The sequence below is a fragment of the Coregonus lavaretus genome (genome assembly GCF_964263955.1).
Source record: "Coregonus lavaretus genome assembly, chromosome: 2".
Classification (NCBI taxonomy): Eukaryota; Metazoa; Chordata; class Actinopteri; order Salmoniformes; family Salmonidae; genus Coregonus; species Coregonus lavaretus.
The window spans coordinates 72106084-72118243 of record NC_139989.1 but is presented as its reverse complement, the minus strand read 5'-3'; the positions used below and the strand labels follow the sequence as shown (position 1 = coordinate 72118243).

Here is a 12160-nt window from a genome sequence, read left to right as displayed (position 1 = left end):
ACTGTTTGGATGTGTCTGTTAGTAAATGTTTTATTTCTAAGAGATCATGAGTAAAAGAGAACAATGGACATTCTAGAATGAGTTGTCACTGTGTTCACCTCAACCAACATGCTGCATCTCTGTTTAGGGGTCAGTGGTCTAAAATGAGTCTCTCTGGGGAGAGAGAGGAGGGGGGCCCTGCCTCTACAATGAGTCTCTCTGGGGAGAGAGAGGACGGGGTCCCTGCCTCTAAAATGAGTCTCTCTGGGGAACATGACACCAAAGCTAAGAGGTGAGATGACAATTTCATGAAGAATTTACTACGTTTATTTGCAAAATAAATAGCTATCTTAAGATGAATGAATTTTCACAAGACACAAACACTTTGCCTACTCTTCATTATTGCCTAATATAATGGAATGCATATTTCTTTAACCAATTCTGATGTTTGTTACAAGTGGAATTTTGACAATATTACCGTTATACCAAAACACTCTTCACACCCGTTTAACAACTCTAAATAGCTTTGGCATCGTAGGCATCAGGGTCCCTTGTCAATAATGTTGCCTACAACGTTGCATACAATGTTCATTTTCATAGAACAAATTTTTCGCCCTAGATGCCTTCAATTGCCCAATTTATAGCCATGCCCAATTTAGGATTATTTTTTAACAACGTGATGTTGCGCTCCCAAGGGATAACTTGAAAAAACATGATGTAGGTAATGAAATAATCAAAATAAAAACGTGTTTATTATACACTTAGAAAATAAGGTTCCTTATAGAACCAAAAAGGCTTCTAACACTTCCTTAATATACAGTTGAAGTCGGAAGTTTACATACACCTTAGCCAAATACAATTAAACTCAGTTTTTCACAATTCCTGACATTTAATCCTAGTAAAAATCCCCATCTATTAGGTCAGTTAGGATCACCACTTTATTTTAAGAATGTGAAATGTCAGAATAATAGTAGAGAGAATGATTTATTTCAGCTTTTATTTCTTTCATCACATTCCCAGTGGGTCAGAAGTGTACATACACTCAATTAGTATTTGGTAGCATTGCCTTTAAATTGTTGAACTTGGGTCAAATGTTTTGGGTAGCCTTCCACAAGCTTCCCACAATAAGTTTAGTGAATTTTGGCCCATTCCTCCTGACAGAGCTGGTGTAACTGAGTCAGGTTTGTAGGCCTCCTTGCTCGCACACGCTTTTTCAGTTCTGCCCACACATTTTTTTATAAGAGTGAGGTCAGGGCTTTGTGATGGCCACTCCAATACCTTGACTTTGTTGTCCTTAAGCCATTTTGCCACAACTTTGGAAGAATGCTTGGGGCCATTGTCCATTTTGAAGACCCATTTGCGACCAAGCTTTAACTTCCTGACTGATGCCTTGAGATGTTGCTTCAATATATCCACATTATATTCCTTCCTCATGATGCCATCTATTTTGATAAGTGCACCAGTCCCTCCTGCGGCAAAGCACCCCCACAGCATGATGCTGCCACCCCCGTGCTTCACGGTTGGGATGGTGTTCTTCGGTTTGCAAGCAACCCCCTTTTTCCTCCAAACGATGGTCATTATGGACAAACAATTATATTTTTGTTTCATCAGACCAGAGGACATTTCTCAAAAAAGTACGATCTTTGTCCCTATGTGCAGTTGCAAACCATAGTCTGGCTTATTTTATGGCGGTTTTGGAGCAGTGGCTTCTTCCTTTCTGAGCGGCCTTTCAGGTTATGTCGATATAGGACTCGTTTCACTGTGGATATAGATACTTTTGTACCTGTTTCCTCCAGCATCTTTACAAGGTCCGTTGCTGTTGTTCTGGGATTGAATTGCACTTTTCACACAAAAGTACGTTCATCTCTCGGACACAGAACACGTCTCCTTCCTGAGCGGTATGACGGCTGCGTGGTCCCATGGTGTTTATACTTGCGTACTATTGATTGTACAGATGAACGTGGTACCTTCAGGCGTTTGGAAATTGCTCCCAAGGATGAGCCAGACTTGTGGAGGTCTACCATTTTTTTCTGAGGTCTTGGCTGATTTCTTTGGATTTCCCCATGATGTCAAGCAAAGAGGCACTGAGTTTGAAGGTAGGTCTTGAAATACATTCACAGGTACACCTCCAATTGACTCAAATTATGTCAATTAGAATATCAGAAGCTTCTGAAGCCATGACATCATTTTCTGGAATTTTCCAAGCTGTTTAAAGGCACAGTCAACTTAGTGTATAAAAACTTCTGACCCACTGGAATTGAGATACAGTGAATTATAAGTGAAATAATCTGTCTGTAAACAACTGTTGGAAAAATTATTGTGTCATGCACAAAGTAGATGTCCTTACCGACTTGCCAAAAATATAGGTTGTTAACAAGGAATTTGTAGAGAGGTTGAAAAACGAGTTTTAATGATTCCAACCTAAGTGTATGTAAACTTCCGACTTCAACTGTATGGAACCAATAAAAGTAATATATATCTTTGGGTTCAGTGAAGAAGACCCTCTAGAGTTCTGATCAACGAAAGGTGAATGTTTTGAGGATGTGAACCCAGCAGCCCTCCAGATCAGATCAAGCCCGCCTGTTTTTTCCAGCGCCCTGCCCGGGATTCGAACCAGCCACCTTTCTGCCATAGGTCCAACTCCTGCCACAGCTCCAACTCCTTAGCCACTGGGCGAAAACCTGAGTTAATCTTCAGAAATAAGAATGAGTTAATCTGCCAAAATGAAGCCAACATGCTATGCAGACATTAATGGTATCACTTATACATAATTATTATACAGAAATCATTGCCAAAAGCACAAGACATACTGTTGCATGTAGGTCTATATTATTTATGGATTGATCATATAGAAATATAAAAATATGATTTTTAACTACTCCAAAGCAATTACATGTGGCGCAGGAACCACTGACTCGCTGCATTATTCTATAGTATTATCAAGACACCTGCTGTTAATTCTTAACTGGTTAGGACAGCTCATGAGGTGTCCTAAATATCTGCCGACTAGGTGGGACTAGAGACTTCATGCATAGCTTTAATTTATACTCATAAGAGTAAAATGTCTTAATTCTCAGCACTTATACGACACATTTTCTACTCTGAGACGCTTTTTGGAAATGGGTCCAGATCTCAAAATATTGTTATAAAATAACTTTGAATGTTTGTTATATATATATATATATATATATATATACATTAATATTACTAATGCAACCCACTGTAAAGACTTGGTTTAGTTTAGTCATGTCCACGTTCTGGAACTCGCTACAGTGTTGAGACACCGAAGTTTATTGTTCAATTTGCTTTTTTTGCGTAATGGTCAGTGACAGTATGAGTGTAGCCAGATCCTTTTCACTCGCTATCCTTGTTTCATCTTGTGGTTCACCGGATTCGGCATCATCCTCGAGGGACAGACGAACGACCTGCTAGCTATCCAAGCTAGTCGGTACAGCTAGCTAAGCTAGCTACTCTACCGGCAGCATCCTAGTTATCCTAGCTACCACTACATCATCACTGGCTGCCTGCATTTCTTGTGGACCGATGGAGCTCCCTGGTTGTTTCTTCCACCTGTTAAATACTGTGGAGGGCTTCTCCCTCTCTCGTTGACGGATGCTGGCCTACGCTCCTTCTGTCCGGTTCTCCTCTCTTCACTAGATGGACGGTAACTTTAGTGTTAAACCCCTCTGTGTCCAAGGACCGAACTTTTGAATATTATTTTTGGGGCGCCTCAACTGGGCTCCATTACATTTTAAACGCTTTTTATCTTGATAAAAACTAGTTCATTGCATCCGCCATGGAGCCCAGTTTCATAATATTACGTTATGTCCCTACTTATGAAGTAATCGCGAAAAAACAGGCCTTATGTTTGGGCATTTTTCACCTTACCAGCTCCTATTAGTTCTATTGAGCTCCGTGACACCGACTCGCCTTCAGAACGTTCTATTCCCAGCCCATTGTTCTGAGTCACAATGCCAGCTTCACTATTGTTATCAATGAGACCTGCCTGCGTTAACCCTGTAGGTTTACCTCAGGTAACTTATTATTAACAAGGTTACGGCTACTTGGTGAGCGTTAACCCTGTAGGTTTACCTCAGGTAACTTATTATTAACAAGATTTGATAGCCATCAAAAGTTTAAAAAAAAACGCATGTCCCTGTCCTCTTTTTCAAGATGTGGCCGATTTAAACAGCCAGAAGACATTTTTTTATTAAGAAATACACTTTTTTTTGACGATTTGTTGTTTCTATATGGCTGCTGGGTAATTTGATATGCATCGAAATCTTCGTTTGTAGGCATCGAATTGAGCGAATGCTGCACAGGTTCACTGAGTTGCAAACCAAATGGATATAATGGGGGTGATTGTTCTCTAATCGGGTGGTCTAGCTAATGGATTTGTAGATCTGACGCAGTTGCTACCTCAGATTATGAGCCTAGCAGGTGTTGTGAATTAGGTATGTAGTACCCACATACGGCCACAAGGAGGAGCAAGAGTGCCATAAACCCATACTGTTTTTTGCCTTAAAACCCCTAAACCTAACAATCAATCAAATGTATTTATAAAGCTATTTTTACACCAGCAGATGTCACAAAGTGCTATACAGAAACTCTAACCCTAGGTATAACCTATTTTAGACTTAACCCTAGGTATAACCTATTTTAGCCTTAACCCATAAGTTATTTTATGATATTTATTATTGCAAGGCTGTACGTGAATTAATAACTTTTAATTAATAAATATTTCCAATAGATGGCAGCATAAGACCACAAAGCATCAGTTATAGGCTACAAGCAACAATATCATTAACATAAAATAGCATGAAACCAAAGACTATATGTCCCGTGATTAACTAAGACTGTCACTCATTACTTTAGATAGCTAATATATCTCATATTAGGCCTGTGTTGCTTTTAGAAGAGCAATTAAATAGTGACTATAGCAGGAGTTGAACCCTGGGTAATTAATCACTAGTCAGATGCGCTAACCTCAACCCTAGTATACATGCATTATAAAAAAGTATCTTAATATCTGATATTGGGAGTAAACAACCTCGGAATAGATAAGACAAGAGTGCGTCTTCGAGCCCACCAATAAATTACATCATGCAAACCTCCCGGTTAGCAAATGTAACTCAACATGCCCCTCGCTTGTGCTAGAAGGCAGAGTGCTTGCTGCTGGTTGATGAATCTGACAATGAATGTACTAGGAAAATAAGTTTTTCTCAACCAGAGGTGACTAAATTAATGTTCAGGCTTATTGATAATCGTTATAGTAATCAAGTATAATTTCAAAACAGCTAATAATAGTCATCATTATATTACTTCACAGTAATGTGTTAAATGTTTTTTCAGTCGTTCCTCTTGCGTTAGCAGTGTGGAAAGAGACAGTAAAAAGCGTGTCCAGGAGTTTTCCTGTGAGGGGGAGTGGTGGTGTATCCAGGGAGAAAACTAAAGGAATATTCTGAAATGTCATTTGTGGTTTTATGCTGCTATCTATTGGAAGTAGTCAGCAACTGCAGTAGCACTGAATAAAGTGTATCCTTACTAAAGTAGTAATTACTCAGAATTTCAAAATATGACATTTTCTAGTTCATTTGACCACTTACAACCATAAAATAACAATTTATAGCATAACAAACAATGAAACTGACATAAACCAAATACACCATACATTTAGTTAACTATAGATATATATAATTTATTTAGATGGGTGACATTATCTGCCAAAGTAACACCACTCTAGATAAAGAAGAGCTCTCCAGTAGGTGAACCAAAACATTCAAAGGCCATTTTCTCAAAAGTGAGGTTACAAGTTTATCATCTTTCAAAGCAGAAATACTTTCCCATTGTTCCTCAACTATAGTGTATGATATACCTTTTTCAAGCTGAGTCTCTACTTTTATCCAATGTAAAAAACACAATTTCAAATGTTGCTATATAAGTCCGAATCGAGCCGGTCGGTCACATTTGACTGTGAAAAACCTAGCAGTACTACTTATTTATCTGAGAGTGAGGCAGGTATATATTATTACTGTGTAAACCTAGCAGTACTACTTATTTCTCTGAGAGTGAGGCATATATATATTATTACTGTGCAAAACCTAGCAGTACTACTTATTTCTCTGAGAGTGAGGCAGATATATAGCATTTTGCCAAAAACATGATTATTTGTCTCTCTGAAATGAAACCGTTAAGTGATAGATTTTAAACAAATGCATGTCTCCAATCTCTTTCATAGTTTCTTTAAACAACAAAAGCTACTTTACAAACATTTCTGAAAATTGATATATAGCGTTTTGGAATGAAACTCTTCTTATGTTTCCCCATCTGAGCTCAGAGTAGATGAGAGACGTAATGTTTGTCTCTGTTGTGTTGAAGCCCAATCAAGCAGGAGAGACCAGCCTCCCCTGTACCCAGCTGTGTGTCCATGAAGAGTGACCGGTCTATGGATCGTCCTATAGTGTTTAGAGAGGGAGACTTTTCTAGTGAACAAAGGTAAGAAGAACTCATGGGTCATGGTCAGTGAGTTAAACAACACTGTCTCTAGTCATTTCTCCTCTCCCATTTTCCCAATTATTTTTGTTGTTTTCATAATCCATAGGTTAATACTTTTTTTCAATTTTCATAGTCCTGAAACAATATTAAACAATATTAAACTAACACAACATTCCCTCCCTGTGTGTGTGTGTGTGTGTGTGTGTGTCAGTGAGTGTGTGTGTGTGTGCACTCCCTGGATGAGGAGATGTCATCTCTATCCTGATTGCCTAGTTACTTTCACCCCTACCTACATATACATATTACCTCAATTACCTCAACTACCTGGTACCCTTGCACATTGACTCAGTACTGGTACTCCTCATAGCCTCATTATTGTTATTTTATTATGTTACTTTTTCCTTTTTTTATTTAGTGAATTTTTGTGACTTTTTAACTCTGCATTGTTGGGAAAGGGCTCGTAAGTAAGCATTTCATGGTAAAGTTTACCACTGTTGTATTTGGCGGATGTGAGAAATACAATTTGATTTGATTTGAAGCTCATGCGCAGAAATACGTCATTGGGTCTAATGGTCATCTTGTGCCGAACTGCACATGTGCAGGCCGTCAAATCAAAGGCACTCCTTCGATATGAAGTTGTTTTTGACTAACATGAAAATGTGTCAGTTTGTTAAACTACTTAAGACAGAACATTTTCAAAATTAACAACTAAGTAAGTCATTTTTACCTCTCATTGACTTCTCAAACCCCAAACCCGGGCCTGGTCTGCTTCATATGTATTCCCAGAAGACAATGTTTTACATCAGCAGTTGTCACAAAGTGCTTATATAGAAACCCAGTCTAAAACCACAAAGAGCAAGGCACGCGTAGACAAGATGGCGTATTGAATAGAAATCGGTACAAAACACCTCAAGATAAAAACATAATATTCAAAATCAGTAAGTTAGACTAAATATTAGCATTTCATATATTCGCAGTTAATATAATTCAATCTGGATAATAACACAAAACAGATCATAAGGCTAGAGAAATATATCGACAAATATTACAACAACACGCAACACCCAAACATGACTGAAGACAAGCGTGGAGAGCCGATCCCCAAAAGGAAACGCGACTCATCGACTGATACAGATGATATATGCTTTTCACCACTGGGTATGGTAAGTGTGGAAAGTGACCTGTTGAAGTCGATAAATGACAAATTGGGCATACTAGAATTGGTCAGTATAGACGTAAAAGAGTTGAAAGCGAGTCTTCAAGTGAGTGACGAAAAAGCTTTGGTAATGGAGAAAGAAACCAAAGAATTAAAAGTGACAGTCTCTAAAATGGAAACGGACGTTAGGGAACTAAAAAAGGAGAACAATCTTCTGAGAAAAGCCTTACTAGACATCCAAACTAGATCGATGAGGGAAAATCTAGTACTTACGGGTATTCAGGAAAAGGAGGGAGAAATAACAGAGAATATTATTTACATTTACATTTACATTGACATTTTAGACATTTAGCAGACGCTCTTATCCAGAGCGACTTACAGGAGCAATTAGGGTTAAGTGCCTTGCTCAAGGGCACATTTACGTCATTTAGCAGACGCTCTTATCCAGAGCGACTCACAAATTGGTGCATTCACCCTATAGCCAGTGGGATAACCACTGGGGGGGGGGGGGGGGGGGTAGAAGGATTACTTTATCCTATCCCAGGTATTCCTTAAAGAGGTGGGGTTTCAAATGTCTCCGGAAGGTGGTGAGTGACTCCGCTGTCCTGGCGTCGTGAGGGAGCTTGTTCCACCATTGGGGTGCCAGAGCAGCGAACAGTTTTGACTGGGCTGAGCGGGAACTATGCTTCCGCAGAGGAAGGGGAGCCAGCAGGCCAGAGGTGGATGAACGCAATGCCCTCGTTTGGGTGTAGGGACTGATCAGAGCCCGAAGGTACAGAGGTGCCGTTCCCCTCACTGCTCCATAGGCAAGCACCATTGTCTTGTAATGGATGCGAGCTTCAACTGGAAGCCAGTGGAGTGTGCGGAGGAGGGGGGTGACGTGAGAGAACTTGGGAAGGTTGAACACCAGACGGGCTGCGGCATTCTGGATGAGTTGTAGGGGTTTAATGGCACAGGCAGGGAGGCCAGCCAACAGCGAGTTGCAGTAATCCAGACGGGAGATGACAAGTGCCTGGATTAGGACCTGTGCCGCTTCCTGTGTAAGGCAGGGTCGTACTCTCCGAATGTTGTAGAGCATGAACCTGCAGGAGCGGGTCACCGCCTTGATGTTAGCGGAGAACGACAGGGTGTTGTCCAGGGTCACGCCAAGGCTCTTCGCACTCTGGGAGGAGGACACAACGGAGTTGTCAACCGTGATGGTGAGATCATGGAATGGGCAGTCCTTCCCCGGGAGGAAGAGCAGCTCCGTCTTGCCAGGGTTCAGCTTGAGGTGGTGATCCGTCATCCATACTGATATGTCTGCCAGACATGCAGAGATGCGATTCGCCACCTGGTTATCAGAAGGGGGAAAGGAGAAGATTAGTTGTGTATCGTCAGCGTAGCAATGATAGGAGAGGCCATGTGAGGATATGACAGAGCCAAGTGACTTGGTGTATAGGGAGAAAAGGAGAGGGCCTAGAACTGAGCCCTGGGGGACACCAGTGGTGAGAGCACGTGGTGCGGAGACAGCTTCTCGCCACGCCACTTGGTAGGAGCGACCGGTCAGGTTGGACGCAATCCAGGAGTGAGCCGCGCCGGAGATGCCCAGCTCGGAGAGGGTGGAGAGGAGGATCTGATGATTATGAAGGACTTCCTGCATACAGCGCTACAAATCCCACTCGAGGCTGTCGATAAAATCCAACTCGAACATGTACATCGTTTCGGAAAAAGAGGACAGAAATATGAGCGCCCAATCGTTGTAAAATTTGCTTTTTTTAAGGATAAAGCTATGGTGAAAAGCCTAGGAAAAAGACTTGCTGGCACGAAAATAGGCATGAATGATCAATTCCTGAGGGAGATTGTAGATAGGCGCAAAGTTCTGTATCCAATCTTCCATGTCTCGGTACTGATGTGGATGCGGTGGTGAAGTCAGGTGCAGGACACAGAGGATAAGTCAAAACGACTTTACTGAGACTCATGAACAATACAAAATAAATGGCCTCGAAAACACCGGAGGCGAACTAATAAGCTCAATGCGTAAAATACACTCACAAACAAAAGTACCGAACCTGGACACAAAACGACAGGCGGACAATAACACACAAATGCAAACAAAACCAAAGGGAAACTTATAGGTGACATAATCAATACAGAAGATGAAACAGGTGCACCAACTAGACAAGACCAAACAAACATCGAGAACATCAAGCGGTAGTATCTAGTACTCCGGGGACGACGAACGCCGAAGCCTGCCCGAGCAAGGAGGAGGAGCAGCCTCGGCAGTATTCGTGACAGTACCCCCCCCTTGACGCGCGCCCCAGCCGTGCGCCGACCCTGGCCAAGGGGACGGCCAGGAGGACGCGGAGCAGGGCACGTGGGATGACTACGGTGGAACTCCGTCAGGAGGGAGGGATCTAAAATGTCCCTCCTAGGCACCCAGCACCGTTCCTCCGGACCGTACCCCTCCCACTCCACGAGATATTGTAGACGTCTCGAATCCACGATGGACCGGACTGAGTACGCCGGAGCCCCTTCGATGTCCAGTGGGGGCGGAGGAGTCTCTCTTATCTCACTGTCCTGGAGTGGACCAGCTACCACCGGCCTGAGGAGAGACACATGGAACAAGGGGTTAATGTGATAATCATTAGGCAGTTGTAACTTGTAACATACCTCGTTCAATCTCCTCAGGACTTTAAATGGCCCCACAAACCGCCGACCAAGCTTCCGGCAGGGCAGGCAAAGGGGCAGGTTTCGAGTCGAGAGCCAGACTCGATCTCCAGGTGCGTATGCTGGACCCTCACTGCGGTGGAGATCGGCGCTCGCCTTCTGCCTACGGATAGCCCGCTGCATATGTATGTGTGCAGCGTTCCACGTCTCCTCCGAGTGCCGAAACCACTCATCCACCGCAGGAGCCTCGATCTGGCTCTGATGCCATGGTGCCAGAACTGGCTGATACCCTAACACACACTGGAAAGGGGTCAGGTTAGTAGAGGAGTGGCAAAGAGAGTTCTGGGCCATCTCTGCCCAGGGGATATACCCCGACCACTCCTCCTGCCGGCCCTGGCAATACGATCTCAGAAACCTACCCACATCCTGGTTCACTCTCTCCACCTGCCCATTACTCTCAGGGTGGAAACCCGAGGTAAGGCTAACCGAGAACCCCAAGCGTTCCATGAACGCCCTCCAGACTCTAGAGGTGAATTGGGGTCCCCGATCAGACACTATATCCTCGGGAACCCCGTAGTGCCGGAAGACGTGGGTAAACAAAGCCTCAGCGGTCTGTAGGGCAGTAGGGAGACCCGGCATTGGGATGAGACGACAGGCCTTAGAGAACCGATCCACAACGACAAGAATAGTGGTATTCCCCTGAGAGGGGGGAAGGTCCGTGACAAAGTCTACCGAGAGGTGAGAGCACGGCCGTTGTGGAACGGGCAGGGGTTGTAACTTCCCCCTGGGCAGGTGTCTAGGCGCCTTACACTGGGCGCACACCGAGCAGGAGGAGACATAAACCCTCATGTCCCTAGCCAATGTTGGCCACCAGTACTTAACACTAAGGCAGTGCACTGTCCGGCCAATACCTGGATGTCCAGAGGAGGGTGACGTATGAGCCCAATATATGAGACGATCACGGATCTCGAGCGGAACGTAGGTCCGCCCCACTGGACCCTCTGGAGGAGTAGGGTCAGTGCATAACGCCCGCTCGATTTCCGCATCGACCTCCCACACCACCGGTGCCACCAGACAAGACTCAGGCAGTATGGGAGTGGGCTCAATGGACCTCTCCTCTGTGTCATACCGCCGGGACAGGGCGTCTGCCTTACCGTTCTGGGACCCTGGGATGTAAGTTATCTTAAAAACGAACCGGGTCAGAAACATGTTCCACCTAGCCTGACGAGGGTTCAATCTTCTAGCTGCCCGGATGTACTCCAGGTTACGATGGTCAGTCAGAATGAGAAAAGGGTGTTGAGCCCCCTCAAGCCAATGCCTCCACACCTTTAGGGCTTGAACCATGGCTAGCAGCTCCCTGTCCCCTACGTCATAATTTCGTTCCGCCGGGCTGAGCTTCTCAGGATTAAAAGTGCAGGGACGGAGCTTAGGAGGCGTGCCTGAGCATTGCGACATTACTGCCCCAATACCGGCATATGACGTGTCCAGTCCACCTGGAACGCTAAAGCGGGGAGCCGAAGTGAACAGGTCCTTCAGTTTACCAAACGCCCTGTCCGCCTCAGCCGACCACTGCAAACGCACCGGGCCCCCCTTCAGCAGGGAAGTGATGGGAGCTGCTACCTGTCCAAAACCCCGGATAAACCTCCGGTAGTAATTGGCAAAACCCAAAAACCGCTGCACCTCTTTAACAGTGGTTGGAGTCTGCCAATTACGCATGGCTGACACACGGTCAATCTCCATCTTCACCCCTGACGCGGACAACCGATGACCCAAGAAGGAGATGGACTCCTGGAAAAAGAGACATTTCTCTGCCTTGACATACAAGTCATGCTCCAACAGCCTACCCAACACTTGGCGCACCAGGGCTACATGCTCGGCTCCTGT

General features: G+C 44.0%; 3 protein-coding genes across 4 annotated transcripts in view; 2 read left to right on the top strand and 1 right to left on the bottom strand.

Moving 5' to 3' along the window:
* Positions 1-12160, bottom strand: part of LOC311140296 (NACHT, LRR and PYD domains-containing protein 3-like) — a 633219-nt gene that overhangs the window by 211398 nt on the left and 409661 nt on the right. The gene's annotated exons all lie outside the window — the stretch shown is intronic.
* Positions 1-12160, top strand: part of LOC311141762 (uncharacterized protein) — a 53284-nt gene that overhangs the window by 4726 nt on the left and 36398 nt on the right. For both annotated transcript variants that reach the window (XM_084177206.1, XM_084177205.1), the window contains exons 3-4: positions 128-271; positions 6358-6474. In XM_084177206.1, the coding sequence (XP_084033332.1) occupies positions 128-271; positions 6358-6474 (261 nt within the window). The remainder of the gene's footprint in view (positions 1-127; positions 272-6357; positions 6475-12160) is intronic.
* Positions 1-12160, top strand: part of LOC311142298 (NLR family CARD domain-containing protein 3-like) — a 96112-nt gene that overhangs the window by 49105 nt on the left and 34847 nt on the right. The gene's annotated exons all lie outside the window — the stretch shown is intronic.